Genomic DNA, 25,308 nt, shown 5'->3' with positions numbered 1-25,308 from the left:
TAACTCATTATCGTCATCATCCTGATTATTATTATCATAACAGCATCATTGCCATCTTCTTCACGCGGCTCCACCACCCCGCTGCGCGCCTGTTGATTAAGATTAGTGCTGGATACAACCACATTTGCCAATGTAATTTGTAAATTTGATCCTGTATCGATAGTTACATTTTAATGTGCAATTTTATTGAGGGACTGTGTGTGTTGTCTTGGTGCGATCTGGGACTCTGTTGGTGTTTCGTTGCCTTGCCCAAGCTTGCGTTTGCTGTTCAAAACTTGGCAGGAATTGTACTTACTGAGATATGTTATTAAATGTATTTATCCATCTTGATTTGAAGCTTTCGTGACTGCAGGAATCCATACTCTTTGGTTCTTTCAGTAAAGTCACGTAGGTAGAAAAATAATAGATCACGACGTTTCGATCGCAACACAAGCAATCGTCATCAGGTGGGACAACCAAAGCAATATTATTTAGTTATGTATCTATTTGTCTATTTTAGTGACTTGGTTCGCTTTCCTATACTTTGCACTCCTACTGGTCTTTGTTTAAGTCTGTTGTTGTAACATTCTGACCCGCCACGCAGAACTGGACATCTGTAAAAGCGCTTCACGGCTAATTTGATTATTTCAGTCTAAATACAAAATCTGATCAACATTATGCTCTTTGGTTCTTTCGGTAAAGTCACGTAGTTAGAAATAAAATAGAATAAAAATACAAACAAATCACGACGTTTCGATTGCAACACAAGCAATCATCATCAGGTGGGAAAACCACAGCAATAATGATTTTTTTGCTGAAGTGGGAGAAACATTCGTCACTAAGTGGCGGTGACGTCCCCATGGCGCTTGTGCCAGGCTAGGTGCACGTTAATGCCACGTCAAGTGTCGAACGCCCGCTGGCAGGAGGTCACAGGACAGACCTAGCAGGTGCCACGGGTCGACTGACTGAGACGACTGCTGGCTGATGCACCACCTGTGCCCCCTGCTGTGCCAACTCGCTCTATTTTATCCGCCCGGCGCTCCGCTCGCTGTTGTGAGCGTCGCTCCTCTTTCCCTCCGTTGTTGCTGGAGGGCGACTGCTTCCAACTGCCCAGTAGCCTCAGGGTGCACCGAGCCTGGCACTGCCCAGTAGCAGCAGCAGCAGCGTCCTTCACGACCCTCCTCCTCCACAGAGGCCGATCTTGATGACACCGCCGGTACCCCTCCCTGACCCCCCACCCCTACCCCCCACCCCCCGGTGTTGTGCCCCCCCCCCCTCCGTCGCCACGGCAACGAACCGCACGTGCGGGCGACGCCGCCGCCGCGCGACGACGACGATGACGTCAACGCCCGCGGTCGCCATGGAGACCCCGCGCGTCCACACACAACGACGCGGCCATGGCGGCGCCGGGCGCGATGGAAGCGACCCTGGTGGCCCTCCACAGCCGGCACCGGTACGTGGCCTCCCGCTCCCTCACCACACGCGTGCGCGCCGGTACGTGGCCTCCCGCTCCCTCACCACACGCGTGCGCGCCGGTTCGTGGCCTCCCGCTCCCTCACCACACGCGTGCCCGCCGGTTCGTGGCCTCCCGCTCCCTCACCACACGCGTGCCCGCCGGTACGTGGCCTCCCGCTCCCTCACCACACGCGTGCGCGCCGGTTTGTGGCCTCCCGCTCCCTCACCACACGCGTGCGCGCCGGTACGTGGCCTCCCGCTCCCTCACCACACGCGTGCCCGCCGGTTCGTGGCCTCCCGCTCCCTCACCACACGCGTGCGCGCCGGTACGTGGCCTCCCGCTCCCTCACCACACGCGTGCCCGCCGGTTCGTGGCCTCCCGCTCCCTCACCACACGCGTGCGCGCCGGTTCGTGGCCGCTCGCTGTCAACATTCCCTCGCCGTTGTGAGGAGTCACGATGCGGGTGGACGGGTTCGCGGCCGCACGGCTCACCGTCACCTGGCTTGCGGTAGTAGTACCACCTCCACTTGGCCCTGCCGGTAGTAGTACCACCACCTCCACCACCACTTGACCCTGCTGGTAGTAGTACCACCACCTCCACCACCACTTGACCCTGTCGGGACTGTGGGGGGGGGGGGGGTGGTGGCCGTGCCGATGTGCGGGGCTGTTTCTGTCATTTATTGTGAAAATTCGGTCACGGTTCCTATGATCGCTGTTACATTGCTTTTATGGCTTTATTTTGGTGATTTCGAAAAGTTTTTTGGTTTGGCCATGTTTGTTTGTTGTAGTACGGAGTTAGACTGATGGCCTTAATTTAAGTTGTCTTGTGGTTGTGGTTGTTGTTTGACTTGCATCCCACTGGGATGTTTGCACACAGCGTTGGTGTACGGTGCTTTTTCTGCAATGTTTTGCTGTCTTTTCTTGGATTTTCTGTTTGCACATAGTCACATAGTCACTTTAAGATGTTTTCTTGATTCAAGAGCCGAATGGCTCACAGGGCTATACCAAATAAATGAAACTGAAAACTGAAACTATCTCTGCAGGGTGGCAGAGGAGCAGCGCGACCTGGAGCACAGGGCGGCCGTGAGGCTCCAAGCCCATCTCCGAGGGTGCAGGGTGCGGGCCTACCTGCGGTGAGTCGTGACATACAACAACAACAACCGCCGTTCCCCACAGCGCTTGTGCCAGGCTAGGTGCACTTTAAGGCCACGTGAAGTGTCGATCGCCCGCTGGCAGGAGGGTCACGGGACAGACCCAGGTGCCACGGGTTGACTGACACTACCACCGTCATGACAAACATGAATACCGCCAGTTACAGTCAGCGCTGTGACACACACACATAACAATAAACATCGTGACGCACATATAGTCTGTTGTTAGAGGTCACCTACGAAGGCCGGCACGACACACGAGAGGGTGGATGGCCACCACCACATCCGCCTTAAAGACAAATACAGCCACCACCAGCGTGACACACACATGCCACTCGCCCCGTCACACACATACCAACCACCACCACCGGCGTTGTGCTATCATCTACAATTAGCTCCATGCCATTAACTCGTACTTCCAGTGAGTTCCATAACTCAACAGGGCTCCAGGCCATCACATCTTAACAATTCCAGACGATCGTCTGGCGCTAGCTCTTTACTTGGGCCATCGTCATGTCATCATCAACTGCCTACCTTCATTCAACTTCATATCACCTCATACAGCTATCTCCATGTCACTACCACTCCCAACTTGACACAGCGCCATAGCACCACTATGTCTCCTTTTCTGTACTCTCACATAGCCTTATACCACCATCTGCAGTCATTTATTATTTTCTGAGTATAGGTGAAACCATACTGTATCTGGAATTGCATTATTATCACTCTTTGGTCAGTGTAATATCCATAATGAAGACAATGTGTTTTAACCCAACGTTGTTTTTGCTTATAATTTGCTTTGAGTTGTGCAGCTACTTACGTGAAAATGCAACAGTTATCCAGAGGCATTGGAGAGGGTACGCGGACCGGAAGGTGTTTCGGGCCATCGTTAAGGTACACGTTCACCCAGAGCACAAGGTCTTCATTAACCCTATAAGAGGTTTCAGGTATTCAGTGGCAAAAGCCATGATCATGTGGCATCATTTCCACTTACAAATATCAAGCAAAGTCACGTCTGTAATGTATAAAAAAAACACATTTTAGTACTGTAGAACTATCCAGCTGCTTTCATGTAAGTCTGAGAAAAGTCATATGATGTACTTTGAGATAGAGTGTACAGTCAACAGCAATCCCCCGCTATAAGTTTTTGCATTATGCGTTGTTTCACATATATGTTGCTGATTAATTCCGCACAAAACGTCTTTCCAAGTATAACGTTTCGCATATGCGTTCAATTAAAAAAATTGCACAAACATGTTTCGCACAATTTTTTTACTAGAAATGCACGCGGTGAAAACGGACTATTTAGCGATGTAACATCATACTGTGCGCGCTTCGTAGCGCGTACCACTGTGGTGGGCAATCCCCATCATGAGTCTGAGGTGGTGGAGTTCTTTGAGTCCCATGGTGAGGACCCGTTTAATGAGGATCTTATGCATTTGAAACAAAACATGCTCAGGAAGAAGCCGATGAAACGATAACCACTACCACGAATATTAACTGGTGTTCATTGGCATTCACTGCTACAAGGAGATTTAACAGCAGAAAAAGAAAAATACTGTCCAGCTGTCTTTGGACAGATCTTTTCTGGCAATAAAACAGGTGTTAAGATGTTCAAACACTAAATAGAAACCTTTTGCAGCTCGCCTTTTGGCGTTCACTGGTCTGACACTGGTGAGATTAGGCCCTAAATAAGGTGTAGGCCAATCAGGTTAAAAAACAATGCATATATTATCAGAGCATGTTTTGACTTAAAGCTTTCGTGACTGCAGGAATTCCTATTCTTTGGGTCTTTCGGTAAAGCCACTTAGATAGAAAAATAATAAAAAATAATGCTAAGGCAGGGAGTTATAAAGGTTTGAGATGGATGTAGCCCAACGGTCAGTGGGCAGGGCTAGAGATTAAATTTGCATCTAAATGTAAGATCGGAGAAATCTTGACAAACGAAGCTGTGGGGGTGGCCATTGTAATGTAAGAAATTTGCTAGTAAATATAAGCTCGGAGAGAGCTCAGAAAGAGCCATCGCCACATGGAGGTGGAAAAAGATGGCAAAGATTACTAACACAGCTAACAGTGGCTGTGTTCGTGAATGTAACTCAGAGTCGAAAATAACTGCTAACATAGGTAGGTCTGTGTTTATATATCTGGATGGCTTCATGAACGAATCTTTGCTGATAGCCAGTGGGTTTGCAGAGTACCTTCATCTTGGCAAAATCTATTTCGTGTGTGCATTAAAATAATGATCAGCCATGGCTGATGTATTGGTCCGACCGTGTTTCAGATCTGCCTTATGTTCATAAACCCGGTCCGAGACATGTCGCTTAGTTTCCCCAATGAAACTGTTGCTGCAGACACAGCTTATCTTCTTGGTTCTTTCGGTAAAGTCACGTAGAAGGGAAGTAATAAAAGAATAAAAATAAAACACAATAAAATAATTCTCACGACGTTTCGGCCACAATGCAAGCAGCCGTCCTCAGGTGAAAACCAGGTCCGTCGAGGCGACAGAGTCTATTTTTATTCTTTTATTACTTCCCTTCTACGTGACTTTACCGAAAGAACCAAGAAGATGAATCCCTGCAGTCACGAAAGCTTTAAATCGAAAAGACACAGCTTAGTTTGTAGACACCAGGGTGTTGCATGTCAGGGATCACATCCTTCACAGATGGGATCAAATCACGAATTGTATGAACTGTGTTGAATCGTACCTGGATCTTGTGTTTGCTCATGAATTTGGAAATCTTTTTGGTGACCCCTGATATGTATAGCAAGGTGATGGGTTTGATTGGGTCCTCAGATGGTTCTTTCCCAACGGTTGGGGCGATAGCTTTACGGATTATGTAGTATGAATATCCATTCTTCTTGAGGGCTTGGTGTACGTGCTCCAGTTCACTGGCTAGGTGGTGATGGTTGGAAATAAAACTAGCTCTTTGGTATAGATTTTTGATGAAGGAATTATTCTGGGATGGATGGTGGTTGGAGTCAGGTTTTAGGCAGGCATCCGTATGGGGGGCTTTCCTGGAGACAGAGTGTCCCATTGAGCCATCAGGTCTATTTTCGATTAAAACATCCAAGAATGGTAACTTGCCATCCTTTTCCACCTGCATGGTGAATTTGATGCCTGGGTCCATGGAATTGATGTGGTTGAAGAATTGGTCCAGAGCCAGATGACAAAGTATCATCTACATATCTCTTCCACAAGGAAGGACGTAGGGTGGATGCCTGGATGGCATCTGTCTCAAATTTCTCCATGAACACATTGGCGAGAAATTTGAGACAGATGCCATCCAGGCATCCACCCTACGTCCTTACATTGACATGCTAATCTCTCACAATACAATGGCCACCCCCAGAGCTTATATTGTCAAGATTTCTCTGACCCAAAGAATACAGAGCATGTTTGTTTGCATGTTTACCACAAGTTTGTGTGGTTAATGCAGACATCATTCCTTGAAAAAGGTTTCTATTTTGTAGGTGAGTGAGCCAATGGTGGAGACGATGGGACGAAGGGGTATATCTTCTTTATAGATTTTTGGTAAGCCAAATAGTCTGGGTGGTCTAGCAGCAGAAGGTTTTAAGGAAAACCGTTTAGTCTGTTCAATTAATGAAGCTGAATCAGTGATGGTACTGTTCGTTTTTGTAATGAGGCAGTTGGTGGGATCTCTTAAAATGTTTGTGTAGCTGCCATCATTAAGTAGGTCCTGAATTTTGTTATTGTACACGTTTTTGTCCATGATGACCGCGGCATTGCCCTTGTCAGCTGAGAGGATGACGATATCTTCCCTCTTTTTTAATTTAAATAACTCAAAGCACTCCTCCTTACTGATGTTGCTGACTGGTATCTTAGCGCTTTTGAGGGTTGCAGCGATTTCAGATCTTGTCATGTCTGCAGCGATGTGTCCCAAATCCTTAAGAGGTACATTGACCTGGGCAATGATGTCATCCATTGGTATGTTTGGGGGTGACTGCAAAGTCTAACCCTTTAGCTAAAACCGACTTTAGACCATCGAAAATAGGGCTATTACTCAGATTAATAATAACCTTGTCAACGTCTAACTTTTTAATGTGTGGATCTGGTTTCTTCTTGGAAAGGAGGTTGAACTTGGAAATCAGGTTATCTTTACATTTATCTGACATTATAGCGGCTGATGAAGCAGTCATGTTATCTACATGTTCCCAATCAGATGTAGATATTTTTCCCATCAATGTTAAGTGTGATTTCAAGAGTGTCTTGTCTACACGATCTAGTTCAGTACGGATCAATTCTCTCTTGCTGAAAAATTAAGTCATCGGAATCTTTATCAAGTTGTGGAAATAGCGATTTTCTCTGTTCAACAAAGTTCCTGTGCCTGATTGAATATTTGGTCCAACAAGATCCAGGTCCGATTTAACACAGTGCATAAAATTCGTGACCTGATCCCATCTGTGAAGGCCAAGATTCCTGACATTGAATATCCCGGCGTCTACAAACTAAGCTGTATCTGCGGCAGCAGTTACATTGGGGAAACCAAACGACATGTCTCGGACCGTGTTCGTGAACATAAGGCAGATCTGAAACACGGCAGGACCAATACTTCTGCCGTGGCTGATCCTTACTTTAATGCAGCTGGCTCACGTGAAATTAATTTCTCTAGAACGATGGTACTTTGCAAGCCGACTGGCGTTCACGAAGCCTTCCATTTTTACAGATACAGACACAATTTCACCCGAGACGACAGTTTTAAACTCAGCAATCATCAACCACTTTGGGTCATGACTTGATTTTTGTTTTCTTGTCCACCTCCACCGTCAGTAGTGTGAGTGTGTGGAGCGAGGTGCAATGCTTTGATTGGTGTAGACCTACTGCCGGTGTCAGAGACCTCTCCTACATTAACATTAGCTGCTAGACCTTTATAAACAGCTTGCCCTCAGAGGCTAACCTCCCTGTTCCTGATGACGACCGCTTGTGTTGCGATCGAAACGTGATATTTTTTTAATTCACTTTATTTTAATATTTATTATTTTATTTTTATTATTTTTTTCTATCTATGTGGCTTCACTGAAAAAACCATCTAGGTTTCTATTTGGCGTTTGAACATCTTAACACCTGTTTTATTGCCAGAAAGGGTAATTCTATTCTTATTTTTTCATACTTTGATACTGGCAAAAGGGTCCAATTTCGTTGCCAATATGTTTGTAATCCTTTTTCTGAACAAGTGTGGATGCAGACAAACGTTGTTAAAACAGAAGCCTCCCTTGGATGTCACCCATAATAGCAAGTACAATACATACAGGCATACGTAATTATTAAAGTAAAATATTTTTGTATGCTTTATGTGACCCCTGCCCACTGCCTCGATCCATCCTGGCTGCGATCGTTATCGAGAACATAGGGCGGTCATCAATAAATTATGAAATAAAAGTTTTGGTAGCACTCTACGTTGCTTTCCCTGGTTCCCTGTCAACTGTGACACGACTCGCTCTCACTCCCAACACCGTCCACGTGCACCCAAGGACTTTCTGAGAGGTTGATGAGGGTCCAAAATGGCATCTATTTGTCCGGCGCACCGTACACAGGCACGCCAACGGACCTGTAATATCAACGCGCCGACGTCACAATTGGCCCCTCGATACAGATCTCTCTCTCTTCAAACTCCTTCGGGAATACATCTCATACCTCGTCCAGTGGTCACGTGACTCTGGAATTGAATCACGTGCCTGACTTCTGAGAGGTTGATGAAGGCCGTGGCCTAACCTACCACCCATTCAACCTAAGACAACCATGACCCATCAACATCCTCAAAGTTTAACAACGACTAATTATATTGCAGTGCGAATATATGCACCATTTACTAGTAACAACCATACTGGTTACATTTAGTAGTGAAAATATACGACTTCCTGCTGGGTTTAGTCTTTCCAGTATATATGAATATTATAAATGTATGCGTCATCAATATGACTAGCAAAAATAAGTGTAGCATGTCAGTTGTTAGTAATATACCATTTAAAGGTTGAGCTATGATGTACGGCCATTCCCTAAAATGTCACGTATTCATATTTTTTCTCCTTTTATCTCAATATTGACAAATGTGTTTACATTTTTTGTCATTGGCACTTGTTCATTATTGGCAGTGTAGTATCACCTCATTATTTGATACATTTAGAAGAAGAGTGTTCACCTCAGTCTTTCTGTAAAATAATTTCATGAGTAATCACGGTCAATGAGAGTTTTTGAGAACTACTTTTACTGGAATTATTCTTGCAGGAAGCTGTTCTCAAGATGAAGTTGGCTTTTTTTAATGCGATGGCTGTAAAGGTAAGGCTGCAGTAACAATTGTTTCCAATTGACTTTTACGTATGTTGTACTTGCATGCACCACTTGAAATTGTTATATATATGCTAAAAGAACTAAATGCTATACTTGTTTTGACAGATCCAGAAAATATGGCGTGGCTACTACGTTCGGAAATATGTGCACAATTACTATGCGCTGAGGAACTATCTTGATGGGCTTGCTATAAAGCATGAGATCATCAGGTGGGTGAATCACTTATTTATCTGTTGTAGAACACACCTGCATTGTCATGTAATAACATAGTATCAGATTATAAAGTGGCCTGCTGCAGGGCAGGGTTTTGAGGGGGCTGGTTTTCAAAAGTGTAGGATGCCCAGGTGACTGTAACCACACTAAATGGATTCCCCCTTTGGATGAAGCACCGGGCCAAAACTGCCACAATTTTTAGTCCTGCTGTAAAAGCGGCAGATATATTTTGCTATCTCAACTATGCAGTGTGTGATTAGAAACTCAATTTTCTTTGGGCTGAGTCATGATATTAATAAAAAGCTCATTTATTCTGAGATTCTGAAACCTCCCATTTGTTATCTTTGTCCCAACAACATGGCAAATTGAAAATACCGCGACTATTCTCTTCACCGATCGATTTGCAGATAAGCGAAATGTGCTGGCCTGATTGCTAAACAGCTCTGACGCAATTTATTGTGTCTGCCTGTGTTTTATTGTGCCCACCGCAGTAATTGCCCATTTTGCAGCGGTTGGAGCCAATCATTTTTCACCTACCTTCTCCGATGGCTATCTGGGTGGATTCGTGTTACCACTCTGGCCTGCGATTGTGGAACACATTTCCCTGGACCGAGTGGCAGAACATCATTCATCAGTTCCACATTCTCCCAAATAGAGCTTGCTCAATGGGATGCTTTTTTTTTTATCATCATACAACCCCTCATACTTTGTCAGAATTTACATATACATAGACTTGCATTATAATTTGCTTTAAATATACTCCGTTTTAAATTCATGATACTTAACTTAAATATCAACCAATTGGAAATAGGGATTTTACTGTTTACATTTGAAAGATGAAAATGTAATCCGGAAATATATCTGTAAATGTGATAGCACATATTATATACAGGGAATTATCATTTACAATATTATATATGCACAGGTATTTGAGTTTCAACAGTAGAGATGTGTTCTCTTTGGAAACATTCAGACATCACTGTGGAACTAAAAAGGCTGTGTAGATCGTACACCTACTGGACATTAAAAACTTGATAATAAGCTCTGCCGTGGGGAAATCATGCGGGAATACGTGACAAATTATCCTTCAGTTTCTCTGCCCATTCCAATTTCTGTCGAGGGCGTTTTGTTATCTGAAATTATATGTATACCAGTTGGTGAATATACCAAGAGTGGTAAGGAGTCTTGGGCAAGATACCAAGGGAATATTCGAGTGACCACGCTATAATGGGGGTCTGTGTTCAGACAAGGACTTAAATATGCAACCCATTCAGAGGCCTTGACATGTAAATAAAGGGCACCGGTGCTACTTCCACAGGGTCTACATCTATTTTGTATTCATTATAAAATGAGGATAGTTTAAGAAAGTATCGGTGGTTTTAAGCAAGGGAGGGCAAGTCACCACTTCTCGTCCAATCCCTGGGGATTGCACCCAAGGGCCATGGCAATTTATTGGATGTTCTGTATCTCGTGGCAGGTGATTGATGGGGACAAATAAGTTACTGCTTTGATTTAGCTGGGTTGTCAAACCACTGACATTGTGTAGTGCTTTAACTCCATTCACACTTTTTATTAAATGACTTCTGTGGCAAAGGAGCTCCCAGTGGTGGGGAAATATATATGTGTTGTTTTATCAAAATATTTATGAAAGCCCTCACAGTTAAAGTCATTTGTAGGAATAATGTTCATAAAACCGTCAGACTATTTTTGTGAAATTTCAAATGGAAATTAATCTTGGGAAAAAATATCCTTTTTAAAAACAATGACAACGGATAATACTGCACTGTAACATGTTATTGTGACGGGTTTTTTTTCTATAAATCATGGGAATTTTTTTTTAAATGTTCATAGAGTGTTTATCAACATTAAGTGAAAATAGTTATAAACTACAATTGATGTTTTTTAATTGCACAACGGTGTATTAGGTGACAGTGATGCATTTAAATTGCCTATTGCGACTGTATTGCCCATTTCGAACTGTTTATGGTGTCTCACTGACAACAAAATACCCTATATGGTTGTTTCAATCCATTTAAGTAGCTATTTGTGTATGTGTCCTACAGTACAAAAAAAAGAATAGTTATGTCTAAACAGTGCACACCATATTGGTCGTGGGGATTGTTTGACAGTGTACTTAGACATACTGATCAGTGTGGATTGGTGAGGTGGGGGCCTAGACCAGCTAAGATATCCCATACCACTGATAGTAGCCATAGCTGGAAACAAACTCAGGTCGCCAAGTTCACAGTGCCGTGTACTAATCACTGCAACACCTTTACATGTTATTGAGTGAATAAATAACACCTTTATCAATTTCTACATAAATAAAGGTGAACATAACATAGATTATATAAATCTCGACTTAAAGCTTTTGTGACTGCAGGAATTCATATTCTTGGGTCTTTTGGTAAAGTCACGTAGATAGGTTCAAAGAAAATAACAAAAAATAACAAAAAACGCAAGCGGTCGTCTTCCACAAGCGGTCGTCTTTCTGAAGACTTTCTGAAGACGACCGCTTGTATTGCGAACGAAACGTCGTAGTTTTTTGTTCTTTTTTGTTATTTACTTTGAACCTATCTACGTGACTTTACTGAAAGACCCACGAATATAGATTAATGAAATGTAGTGGATTCCTTTTTCAAAGCTAACCAGTGCCTCGCTGATAAATGGGAATAATTTTCAATTGGTCATATTCATACAACCAAATTATCGAAAACATTGACGAGTGGCTCATCTGCAATAGCTTCGTTTATGAGACAACAACAACAATGCCATCAGCTATACTTCTGAAACTTGTCATCGTGTCAGAAATAGCAATGAATAAACAGCTGAATGAAAAATATCTGGAAAGTAGTACCCTAGATAAACATCATAACATTTTTATTTAGACCAACTATGCATGACGTTATGCTTGTAAAGCAGCAATGTAATGTGTGATGGTGACACACACCAATGTCGAAGCAACAGAGTTTTTACCTCAAAAGAATGCGTCCAAAATGTTTAATGCAGGAATGAGCTGGATGAATACGCAGCCGTCCAGTCACAGGATCGGCAATTCCTTGCCCTGCAAACGGCTGAGCAGCAGAGCGACTACCAAGCACGGAAGACGCACTACTTGCTCAGCACCCACCAGGTATAGAACACACGCCACCTGCTCAGCACCACCAGGTACAGAACACACACCACCTGCTCATCACTCAAGCAGAGAAAGCACTTCAGCTGGTTAGCACTTACTTAATGAAAATACACTCCAGTACCTGCTTAGCACTTGAGTAAGGAAGAAAAACCATCTGCTTAGCATCTATCATGCAAGGCAAGCAGATCACCTGCTTAGCACTCGTGGAGGGGGAGTCAATGCAATACATAAATGAAACCCATAAAGTAATGAAAAAACCCCCCACCTATTTCCAGCCTACCTTTCATCAGGTAAGTAAAATCGCAATGCTTGACATCCATCAGGTGACATCAGACACCTCCTTCCACGTACCCTTCAAATAAGCAAATTCCATGTGATTGGCACCATTTTACTCCCATCTTGGAAAACCTAAGGAATTAACCTTTTTTTCGTTATTTATAGCCTGAGCATATTAAAGCGTACACGTTGAAAACATGAATAGCAACAATTCTTCATATATACAGTTTGAGTACAGTACATATTTAAATGGTAGAACTGACGTGACGTACAGCTATATTGCCAATCAACTGCTGGAGATTGCATAATTTCTAGGCATTTGATGATTAATCAAATGAAATAGATTATTATGCTTAAGATATGTGCATCAAATTGTGCATGTAAAAATATAGAATTTACTGTATACACACACACTTTGCAAACTATGTGCTAATATGCCTTTAGTCTAATGCAACAAATTATACAAAAATGACATGTGACACAGGACAAATGAGACAATATAATATTGCATTGTTGAATCAAAGATTGGTGCCAGAAAGATTTGCACTACTTGAGCATATTGGCACAAGACAGAGGAAAGTGGAAACAAATGACGAAATGTGAAGTGGACACCTATAGGCTATCTGCTCATGGATCGTGATGATGATGATGATGAATCAAACCATTACCTAGAATAGTGACACGTTATCAAATAGCTGGAGAAGTAAATCATTATATGCTTTCAAATGTTCTCAAGGATTATTAAGATATTGACAATTAGAGATCCAGTTTTTCGTTAAAAAAAATATGTGCCGCATACCATTCTGCAAAACACTAATAGACACATCTTAGTTCAAAGGCTCATAGCCTTCGCGAAGCTAAGCTCTGAAGGGTTAAATGTCTTCAGTAATTTGTAAAATAAAATATTGTTCTATGTGTTATTTCATGTGGACATCCAAGATGGTAATTACATTGTTGCTGGGTTTAGTTTGCTTTATGAAGTGGAAGCCTGCCAAAATATCTCGTGTGTATTACAGTAATGCAGCAACTCTTCACAAAATGAACAGCCAGCGCATTTAATTAACTGGCATATCTCTCTAGTTCAGAGTACATTTACATTATTATTGATAAATTCAATTTTTATTAGATTGTGTTTCTTCCGGCTGTAATGAGCCCGCAGTATCTACCATCACACCTTACTTTCAATTAGCCTGCTGTATCAGATAAAAACATAATTACGGTATTTTATGACAAATAAGTTCTTCCCAGTGTTATTGCACATAAATCACTTTCATAATTAAAGTTGCAAAAGTGAGTGCCTTTTACTCATTCAGAATTTGTTGTTTTGTATTAAATTTTGACTGATTTTTATCGTGGGAAATTATATTAGATTACCTTTTTGAGTAGATATTTCTATACTCATATAACTTTTGATTATTGCATGTTTTTCTTTTACTACGCAAACATATGCCTAATGTACACTTGCCATTTTTAAAATAATCCAGCGGATAACAACTATTAATAATGATAATAATGTGTTTTAAAGTTAAAACGACATGGAGTAGTGTCTGTAATGTTTGCAGAAGCAAAATATTGCTAAAGGGAATGAACATTGAGTGGAGCTAGATGGCTTGGGACAGCCCAGCCCAAGCGAGTTCGTCATAGGAACTTGAAGAAGGCGCAGTGGCATTGTGGAGAGCCTGGGGTTAGCGACTGACCGCTGGCAGATGGGCTGGCTGGCCTGTACCCGCATATCAGAAGAAACAACTGGAGCACAGCTGTTTGCTGGGGGGCAGGCCCAGCGCGCGTGGTGGCCCGGCCTCCGCTCTGCTCCACTCCACACACATGTGCTCCCCAAGCATCACTCATTTCCGCTGCTTCGATCAAAATTTTTACAGCTCATTTACCTTTATCCAGGAGCGTGTCGCCTGCTGCTGCCACCGCTGCAGAGGTGGAGTCGGAGGAGCATACCGGAAGCCATTAGTGGCCGAGGCCCTCTGGAGATTACATCTCAATATTTCGGGGTCGCCACTCGCTTTTACAAATCACTGGGAGCAGCGGCATCCTGAGTGGGCCGCTTTGCTTGAACTTCCTGTACATGACAGTTGCGAGAAAAATAAAAGGAGGCTGACAGGCAGATAGCTAAAAGCTGTCACACTGTGGTGCAGCATTCCCACAACTAAAATGCCTCTTGTCTTTTTCCACGTCTATTAATTTTGCATAAAATATGTCCCACGGTGCTCTATTTGTCTGTTTTCATTTTGAATTTGCTGACCTCTTATTGCTGTCATGCTACTTGTGCTCTTGTTGTATTCGTTGGCTGTAATTGGAGAAAATGATAATAATGTGTTGGATCAGTTTTTATGTTTTTTCACACATATGTTAGAAATGAAATGGTATCTGAATATTATAAAGTGAAGGAAAGGGTTGTTCGTAATTTCATTGTACAAATTAATTTCAAGCCACCCATAATAAAGTAAATATGAAACACAGTTTAGTTAAATAGCTGACAATACATATGGAACTCAAAACTATTATTTAATAATGAATTTAATGTGTCCTGGCCATTGTTGCTTGTGTGTTATTGTTAACACATTGCAGCCCAACCGCATTTACATCTGATTTTCAACCTTTGCCATTGTACGTGGATTATGAATTATTGGGAAAACACGTTTCCCTACAGATTGCTGGGATCTATAACTCGCCGTTCCTACCGTGCCCCATGGAGATGGAGTACCGGCTGTTGCAGGCGAGGCCACTGAGCCACAGGAAGCCCTTGGCTATGATGGAAGAGAGCGCTGGGATGGAAAAATCGACACTAACCCCGCATCCGCCACGGACGCTGCCGCCCATCTGTGCTCCAAAACCACAGGTGTGGCCTGAAATCCCTGCCAGCAAGAATTTTCGATCGCCGTTACGCCATGCCAGCTACCATTCCAGATGTTTTCATTTGTCATGCAGAATATACCCTCAGTTATGTGCCACAATTGTGTTGCTTTTCTTGTTCCAGACTTTTTCAGCTCCTGATGCAAAGAGTCAAATAAATTTTAATATGCCTTTAATAATAAAAACTGTATAATGGATAATATAAAGTTTTTTATTGAGTAAAAAAATGCTTTTTAAACATAAGTGTGACCAAACTGCTCAGTATTTTAAGTGTGGGGTAAAACACTTGTGTACAGGGACCGTTTAAAGATCCTGCGGAGGTTTGGAGGCAGCGGCAAAAGCCGCTAGAGCCATCGGTGCGTGTGGCGACACCCTTTGTGTGCCTGGAAGAGGCCCCCAAAGTCCTCCGCAGGGAAGAGTGGAGGAAGCATGCCACCGACACCCAGTATGCTCAACCCTCACACTTCCTCTCTGCTCCCTAGCACGCTTGACTTCACTTTGCTGTATCCCAGCTACTGGTGTAGCATTGTTCTCTAGTTGGTTTCGACTGTATTAAAGGCCTTCCCAGCCACGCAGAATGAACTTACAGGCTCCTAGTCCCAACATCCCATGCGTGCACACATTCTGAACGCAGTGACAACAGACAGCAGGGAGGCAGTGATTCCCACACAAATGATGGATCGTGCAAGTGGCCCCATGAGGCTGGGGTGGTTTCACAAGTGTTGTTGATGACGAGGATGATGATGATGCATGCTGTATATTTCATCCTGTACACGTTTTTTAGTGTTCCACTAACAACGTTCATAATGCCATTTTGATTATTGTTATTGTTACCCCGTTTACAAAAATGAGTACATTTTGTCATAAAAAATTGAAAAACTAAATTTAGTCATTATTGTGGAAAAAAACAGCACTGCCGCGATAAATTTTTTTATGATGAAAATCATTTTGAAGCAATATGAAATGACCAGTGAATGGCTGTGGCCGATAAACACAGCTCTCGAGCTATCTGATGTGCTTGAGGCAGTGGTTACCACTAAGCACTCGTGACCTCCATTGGCAAGGACGTTTGCAGGCTCTGCAGCTGAATTGGTAGCCCGTGCACCAACAAAACAAGCCATCAGTAGCTGTGTTCCAAAATAAAATGGTGCTGTATAAAATAACATGACTTTTGAATCCGGTAATAACATTCTTCATTATTCTCCCAGATTCCTGCCCGCCGTCAGTGCTCACAAGAACAGAAAGTACGAGCCACTTCTCCACACGTCCTCGGACTACGGCCACATCCCCTATGGTAGCAAGCATTTCCGGGATGAGCAGCCTAACAAGGTCATCTCCAATAAAGTAAGCCTTGTGTCACGTGCTGATACACACTAAATATGCATAGCTTGTATTTGTGGTCAAACAACTGTCCTCAATCCGACTTGCATCACATTTTGTATCGTTTTCTTTTCAAGTGTCAATGTAAAAATTGCAATTTCTATAGCAGTTGTCAGATGTCATTTTAAAACACATTTTCTTATGGATCACACGTTTTTTCATACGGTATAAAATGCTGACCAGCAAACCATTTAACAAGAATCCTGCATGTGGAAGGTTATCTGTAGGTTACAAAAGAATTAGGAATTAAGAGCAAGTCATAGTTTGGAAGGTTCAGTAACTATATCTGCCCTTTCCTGAGGACCACAAAGCGTGATTGAGGACGCTGTCAGCAGTGTCCAGACAGTGATTAAAAAGCTACCTTTTAATAATGATTAAGATTATTGCAATTAATACTTGGGTGCACATATAATTTCTAGTGGTTTTACAATGAGGACAGTGCCCTGGGTGCTTTGTGCCTACCAGTCAGCATTTACTGGGTGGGTAGGCCAGACCCTCATACCTCTCTTATAACTCATTGGCAATGTCAGAGTGATTGGAGGATAGGTTGATGCTATTATTTTAACCATTTAGTCTTTTAAATTAAAGTATCCGTTCCAAAGCCATATTATTCAACATCAGTAGTTTCACAGTTGTATCTGTTAACTAAACGAAATATATATATGCTAAACGTCTTTGCTCAGAAAACCATTGTATTGGTTTAGAAAACAAGCAGAGATTCTAACTTTTACATCGACTAATACACTCCTGTATTGCGATTTTACTTGTGTGCAAATTATCTAGTGTTTCATTTGTAAACCATTATTGGATACTGAATACAAACTTATTGTGAGCAACCCATAAATAGTGCCAATTAGTTCACAAATTAGTATTGTAGAACATGCAAATAACATCATTACGAAATCTGGTGCTCCGTCTGATTCTCACGCAGCCTCTGATCCCAACATCTGCATGTGTCTAGGAGTATAATTACCAGTCACTGATGATATATACTGTTTAGCCAGGAAATCTTCCTCTGGGGCAGGAATCAAGCAGAACTATTAGAGATAGAAGGCCGGGAGGGCCCGGGTTGCCGTGGAGACCAGGCCCATGGTCGCCTATGGAGCTAAAATTACCTGCCGGTGCTGTGGGCAGCAGAACAGAGTTCACGGTCACTGTTTCACTCGCGGCATCCATCATTAACGCTCGGGCTGTGGCCTCCGCAGCAGTGTGTGGCCCCACTGATTAACACCTCTAAGCACGGCGCACCTCCAGCAACGCACTCAGCCTCTCCGGCACAACGCACAGCTCCGCAGATGTACGCCCGCGCCGAAGATATAACATTTTATTTCCAACGAATAATTAGTTATTCGTAGTTTTGTTGCAATTACTTGATCAACCGCTGCAATAATTTGAAGTAACTTATGTAAATTTCTGGAGTAAAATCTCCAAACGACTATGAAGTTGTCGATCATTTTCACATGATGCCCTTTGCGGAATGTGCACAATATATTTTTTAAATGCTTTGACATAATAATCGAAAATGGAGAAAACAAAACCATTACAAATAAATATTAACTTTGAACAGTTTCAAATTTAAAGACTCTTTACAAATTTTTATTCAATACATTTCAGGGAAATTGGCCTTTGTTATATGTAGCATATATAACTTCGTGATTGAATGTCTGGATACTAATAATGCATTTATGCTATAATTCATGTTTCCCAAAAATGGCTATTCGAACACCAAGTGATTGTTCTTGGACGCTTAATTTTATCGTTGGAATATTAAAAACACGAGTAAAGGAATATGTTATAGACACAGTACATTATTTGATTTTAAGAACACGTGTTGTGAAAATGTAATTCATTCATTGCAATGCATGCGTACCTGTGTTGAGCTACTACTGAATCAGTGTTAAAATCCTCACCACTGACATGGCAACTTGCAGCAGTTGGGCAGTGGCGAATATTTCAACCAATCTTGGGTCTCCCCAAGGTCGACTCAGCCGTAAATGAGAACCGAGTGCTCTGTGTGTAAACACCAGCACTGGGGAGACACACACAGCAGGTTGTGTGGTATCCCCCCCAACCTCTTGTGCCGTGCCGGCCTTCATAGGTGCTCACTAATAGCATTTGCCCCAACAGTCTGTTAAAGGCTTGTCTTTGAGTACTGTATATGTGTGCTTACATGGGATATGTAAAAGGTCACATAAATGCCAGCCCTGCAGAGAGTGCTTATGCTACAATAGTTGATTTACTGTCCAGTAGATGCTTGTGTGTGTTTACACACGTTTACTTATACGTTTATAAATACCATTACATACTTGGGGGTGTGTATGCATATGAAGTTGTACATATACGGTGCAATATAGGACCAATTTTGTAATACAATCTTTGTTAACACTATTGTAAATGTGAAAACAAATCAGCACATACAGTGTTTCCATCACGATATGGTATAAACTATTACGGTAGTACAATATATTATAAAAATGAATGCCTAAGCTAAATATTCACATCTGTAATAAAAATAGACAAAAAATTGAATGCGTTGTTAAACAACTAAAATATTTATTTTAAGCAGATAATAGCATCACCAGATAGATGTGTATTAAGTTTTTTCATACAATGGTTATTCTTTGTAGTACGTTTGTGAGCAAAGTTTGGTTGTTACATTTTGTTAAAACAATGCTCTTGTTTTAATTTATAGCCATGGGAGACAGAAATATTCAAGTTATCTTCGAAATGTATATATGTTGAACTTCCGTCGCACCGTACGTAGCCAACCGTGATAATCGGAGGTGTGGGAAATGGGAGGTGGATGGAAGTTTGTGGATGCTGCAAGCCTCTAGCCTCGCAGGCTGCTTTTAGGCAGAGACCCATAGCGCAGGGAATTAAATGGTGGTTGGTTCTTGCAGCTGAGCCCAGATTCGTGAAGGGATGCAAGAGAGACGGGATGAGAGAGAGAGAGAGGGGGTGCGAGGAGGCACAGAAGGCAAGCAGCAGGCGTCAGAATGCCAAAGGGAGGGTTAAACTTAAAGGATGGGCCTCAGGTGTTCTTATTTGGCATCAGGAAAAAAAGATAATATTAGAAACCCCAGAACTAGTTTAAAGAATAGCAGCTGCCAACAATTCCAGTATTTGCACTGTGGGTTGTAAATAATGTATTTGTGCGACTCGGTGTGCAAGCTGAAGTGATTTACGAAAGATGACGCTGTTGCCTTGCTTGTCCAGACTCCAAAGTATTTTCTCTTTTTCGACAGGCGTACCATACCGTCTTTCCACCAATCCCCATCTTCGAGAAGCTGGGGAAGACCTACTCCCAGGGACAGGAGGTTTGAGGCATGCGAATGGAGCTGTTCCTTGGAGAACTAGAAATGCAGATGAAATGGAAAAAATACAACAACAAGAAAAAACACCGTAAACAAGTGTGTGGTGATTTGGGAATTGCTATTTTTAAATTAAAGAAGATGTTATATTTCTAACAGCCTATTTGTATTAAAACAGGAAGAACCTTTCAGGTAAATGAGATTACATTCACAGGCACTTCAGTGATTAAGATGCATCATAGGATAAGTGATGATAAGTAAAAAAAACAACTTGCTTTGTCTTTGCTGTTGTATCTTTGACATTACCACTATGGGAGGAAGGTTGCATTGCTGGTGATAATGATAAAACTGTAATAAGCTTTACTTGAAAATAATCTGTAAACTGTTCTTGTTTAATACTAATGGGACCTTAAAATGTTGCTACCTCAACGTTTACACATTTTACTAATCTAATACATTGAAAATTGGATATATGGTCACTCACCCTTGCTTGTTTGTATGTAGCACACTGGCAATACTGATGTATGAACATTAACAGCCATGTGCAATGCCTAAATTTAACTCAAACAAATGTGGCCCCCTACCTTCTTTGTCTGTTAGTTTGAATTTAATTACTTAAAATGTAATTTTAATTTACAGTAAACATTCCAATTTTAGTATTTCTTTTTGCGTTGAGATCCGAATTTCTCACAAACAAAAACGACATTTATTGAGCCAAACTGTGCTTGTGCAAATTAAAACATGGGTGGTTCAAGCATGTAGGCCAGTACAAAAACATACGATGACACTTCCTAATTGAAACCAGGTCACATGCATACGAAGCACTTTCCGCTGCTGAAGAGAAATCAATGGTGGGCTTGTTTCAGGAAGCTTCCCAGCTGTCTGACAAACAATCCTGCTGTTTTTTTCTCTAACTCGTGTGCCTGTAGAGAACTTGTAATTCCCGATGTGCAACAGACATCACAGTCAGATATAGACAGTTTACAAATACAGTAAAACCTTGGATTGCGAGCATAATTCGTTCCGGAAACGTGTTTGTAATCCAAAGCACTCGTATACCAAAGCACTCGAAAATCAGTTGTGATCACGTGACGCTCGGCAGACAAAGCGTTTCCGTGCTACTCGTGTTTATCAAATTAATATTTATTTAAAAAAATTGCTCGTCTTGCAAAACAATCGCAGACCAAGTTGCTCGCAATCCAAGGTTTTACCTTAACTGCCTGGTCACACGCTCAGCGGATTGCGTCCGTGGTCTGGTGCCTGGGCAGCTCTGCCCGCTTGTGCCCAGGGTGTGTGTGTTGTCGGACCTGTTTACTGACTGCTTGCTGCCACCCAGTGGCGACATTCCGTCTGCTGGGTATCGACGCGACACGCGCCGCTAAAACATCTCTACGCAGTACCATTTGCCAGTGTCTAGAGTTGGGAAAATAAAAATAGGAAATAAAGTTTCGTGCATTTACACAAGATGAATACAACGAACTCTCTGCTGTTGTTGCACTGCTCAGGGCGTCGAGAAGGAGCCAAGGGAAACGTAGGCCGAGTTACAGCTGCAAACAGGTTTAAATGAAAGTGCCAAATGATCCTTATGGCGGTACCCCGGGGTACCAAATAATACAAACTGGCCGAGGCAATTAAATATTTTATTTCTGGGACACTATTTTTTCCAGGGGTGTACTTCACTCCGCAACTGGGGAACCAATCAATCCGAAATCAGTGCCACTCCGCGATGTTGAAACGCAGCGAGGACGATTACACCGAAACCCTGAACGCTCGCGGTACGCACTGTAGTGGTGCATCGTGGTGCTCGTCGAGATGAGTCGATTGCCTCATCGCCGACCATCAACAGACTAACAGTGACTGCATCACGGACATGATGTGAGAGCCGGGGTACTATGGTACCGCCTTAAGGTTCATATGTACCTGCACACATGGTCACGACATCTCATACGAAGTATTGCAGTGCTCGAGAAATGTGTTCCTATCTTTTATATAAAATGTATGTAAAATATATTGATCAAAAGCATGATTTTAACGGATTGCCACCCTCAATCAGTCTCTATAGTACATTCATTTTAAGAGAGAGTCCTGTTTCCAGAAAACATATTTTAGAACATTGACAGTGCTTTAACTCAGATGAGAATGTGTATAGCTGTGTGCGTTTGTGGCTGCCATTTGATATGAAAACAGTTTGCATGAAGTTGACAAGCATCCTTTCACGAGGCATTGCTGTTAAATGTAAGATGCGATTGAAGCAGTGGACTGGAAGAGGTTAATGGAAGGGACTCACCAATTGGCAAGAAGCTGACTTGGCAGCTGTTCCTCCAACATCACAGCCCTCTGCGGCCACCCACGCACCAAACGAGCCTACCACAGACGCGCACTTTTCTTGGACATACGGTGCTTTGATAGGAATATGTTGAATCTCGGTAAAAATTGTTTGTCTACCAAAACACAAAAGCACAATTGGTGGCAGAATGCCAGTGCACATAAAAGCACAACAGCCGGCTGGCTGCCATCTATCTCTGCGTACAGACAATTTCACAAAGGCTACTGTGGGCGCATTCCGCTTTGTAAGAAGTATTACTTTGTCAATGAGCCATACTGATGACGGTATGAAAACACTTATCATCAATTCTAAATAGCATGCGCAGAATTCAAAGTTTGCTCTTCGTAAATGTGCTTTTTATGCCAAAAGGAAAACATAAAAATGGTGTTAGTTACTGTTGTTTCTTGGGGAACACTTATTGATACTCTGGCTCTCGTAATATCGGCTCAAATTTGAGTGCGGCATTTTGCCACAAGGTCACACAAATGTTGTGCCGTGTGTACATTATAAAAGCTGTTCGGTGGCTCTCGGTTCAAGGGGCTGAAAAGAGTAAAAGGTCAGAAACCGGCAGCGACTGTGAGACGCCAACACGGGTGCCTGTTACGTCCACTAATTGTGTCTACCTGTGCGCTCCGCGCGCGGCCGTAACGCTATCTCTGGGGCTGCATTTCTCATTTGCATGTTAAAGCATCCCTGATCAATAACCCCAGCCAAGCTGTTGGGTTTACTTTACCTCGTTTCAGGAAGGCAGGAACAGCACTAATAGGCCCGAAACCGCACGCCGAGGGCCACTAACTGCGCGTCAGCTTGCCGCACAGACAAGTCATTAGTCTAATGCCTGTCAAGGCGGCAAGTGCCCATGCGCTCCTCATCCTTTCACCAGGCTCTAATAGGAAGTTCCACATACTCTGCCGGTCGTGGTTTAGAGGCATTCTTAGAAATGCGTTGGCAAGAGATAAATCCCTTTGCTAACAAATATTTAAATATGGTCAGTGTTTTGTACAAATTTAGCCCTATTAGTTTCATGGACTCACCGTAATGCTGAGATGCTGATCATAAATAATACAGTTTTTCGCGAGTGGGAATTTATTTGGTGTGGTGCATGAATTATATATTACTCTTTTAACTCGGTTTATTCAAAAATATCAATGCACATGTGATATTTATCCACTTTTTGTTCCTCCCAGTCACTCCATTTAATTACAACAAAGGGAAATGATGGGGTGGCTGCTGTACAGCAATGCGTTTAATTAATACTGTGGGCACACAAATCTCATCGTGTGAATGTGACAGATATTGCCACGGCACAAGCACATCTTTGTTTTCATTTGATGCAGTAATTTGAAAATCAAACAATGTCGGCATTCCCGAAGTGTTGCCTATAAAATGAATAAGAGTATGGAATTAATGACCTTTCAGTGTTACACTTCATGCATTAGTAAAGTGTGCGTGCAGCTGGGATGCAATCCAGCAAACTGGCGGGCGGCAGCACGACCCAAGCTCACACTCTCGTTCTGTGCATTACCCCACCGTGAGCCACTTATGTCCGTAGCGTCCATCTTCTCAAGTGTGTTCTAGGTTTTTTTTTTGTTTTCCCATGCTGACATTGGGTGTGTCGACAGTGGTGCTCACTCGTCAGTGTTTGGCGACAGCTTGGCAGGCTAATCCATGGTGCCATGCTGTGTGGAGTGGCCCCAGCTGAAGGCGTATGAGCAGACACTTCATGGCAAACCATCCCCTTCCCTGCTGTCTGCGTCGCCACCCCCACCTCCCCATGTGCCACTTACCGGCAGAGGCTGCAAGGAGGAGCTGCCTGCAAGGAACAAATAATGCCTGGAAATTGATTTATTTGTTTTAGCAAACAAGGTATTGTTCACATATTCTGTAATATCTACAAATACACCAGGCATGAGATACAGATCTCGTTTATATCATCAGACATACATTTTTATTTTTCCATTTAATAAGACTGCTCAAGAATGCACTTTCTGTGTATGATTGCATACATGACTGCTGTAAGCTTCAACACAAGTCTAACATTAGGTGAGTGCAATGACCATTCACTTCACACAGCTGACAGGCAAATCACTGAAGGGAATGACAAAAATGTGCTATCTCCCAGGGTGGATACTGGAGTTCCCATGACAACATTTTGCGAGCGCAGGCCATTGTGTGCCTTGTGGGTAGGCAAAGTAAAAAAAAACGAGTGTCGGCGAATGTTTGACTCACTGAAATCACTGGGTGGCTGTGGCGATCCAAATTGTAGACTCGCTCGAAGATGCTCGGCAGTCCAAATGCCTTAACACAGAACAATAGGGGGTACTAGTCTTAGCTAAAACAGTCCACGATACAAATGGAATAGAGTAGAACGGTCAAGAATCTAAACTGTATCAATATCCTGCATGGTATTAATAAGGCATTGTCAGGTGGCGTCATATATTAGCAATTTGAAATGAATGGAAATGATCTGGTGCTTCAATGGAGTGTGTGAAGTGTTTTAAAATTAGCCACGGTCACTTTGTGCCACCTCAGTATTCTCTGTACAACAATTTGTGAGACACAACCTGGGAGAGCCGGAGCACTTAAGCATGAATATGCAATGAGGTGACCCGGGGCAGTGCACGGATGCTGTGAGGCTACTGTCCGTGCAGCTGCTGCGCTGAATATTCATGCCGGTGTCGTGCACCCACGGCCCTGCCCCAACTGCCCCCCCCCCCCCGGCCCTTCGCGTTCAGGGCCGCCTCGCTGGGCCACCCGTGACCCCGCGTGCGTCTTGACAAGCTGCCGCGCCGAACAGCACTCAGCGCCGTGGGTCCGCGCAGCCCCCCGTGGCCTGCACTGCTCGCCGCTAAATCGATCGACTGGAATATTAACGCACTAAGCAGTTTTTTTTTCTATTAACGTGGCA

General features: G+C 42.9%; 1 protein-coding gene across 1 annotated transcript; it reads left to right on the top strand.

Annotated features, from left to right (window-relative positions):
* Window positions 1-1,347: 1,347 nt before the first annotated feature.
* Window positions 1,348-20,856, top strand: SPATA17 (spermatogenesis associated 17). Its single transcript, XM_078595939.1, has 10 exons — window positions 1,348-1,432; window positions 2,479-2,568; window positions 3,399-3,480; window positions 8,831-8,881; window positions 8,999-9,102; window positions 12,116-12,239; window positions 15,181-15,369; window positions 15,680-15,828; window positions 16,592-16,727; window positions 20,009-20,856. Exons 1-10 carry the CDS (start codon window positions 1,377-1,379, stop codon window positions 20,084-20,086), a joined length of 1,059 nt encoding a protein of 352 aa, XP_078452065.1. The 5' UTR covers window positions 1,348-1,376; the 3' UTR covers window positions 20,087-20,856.
* The last annotated feature ends 4,452 nt before the right edge of the window (window positions 20,857-25,308 follow it).

This window comes from Lampetra planeri, chromosome 7, assembly GCF_965212315.1.
Source record: "Lampetra planeri chromosome 7, kcLamPlan1.2.h2, whole genome shotgun sequence".
In the NCBI taxonomy this organism is placed as follows: domain Eukaryota; kingdom Metazoa; phylum Chordata; class Hyperoartia; order Petromyzontiformes; family Petromyzontidae; genus Lampetra; species Lampetra planeri.
Note: the sequence above shows the minus strand (reverse complement) of the source record. Positions and strands in the feature narration are given on the sequence as shown.

Bases quoted from the DNA above. Each gene is read 5' to 3' on its own strand.
- SPATA17 (XM_078595939.1), top strand. From the start codon at position 1,377: ATGGCGGCGCCGGGCGCGATGGAAGCGACCCTGGTGGCCCTCCACAGC. The intron at 3,481-8,830 runs GTACACGTTCAC...TTATTCTTGCAG, and splicing joins TGTTTCGGGCCATCGTTAAG to GAAGCTGTTCTCAAGATGAA. The intron at 15,370-15,679 runs GTGTGGCCTGAA...ACTTGTGTACAG, and splicing joins TCTGTGCTCCAAAACCACAG to GGACCGTTTAAAGATCCTGC.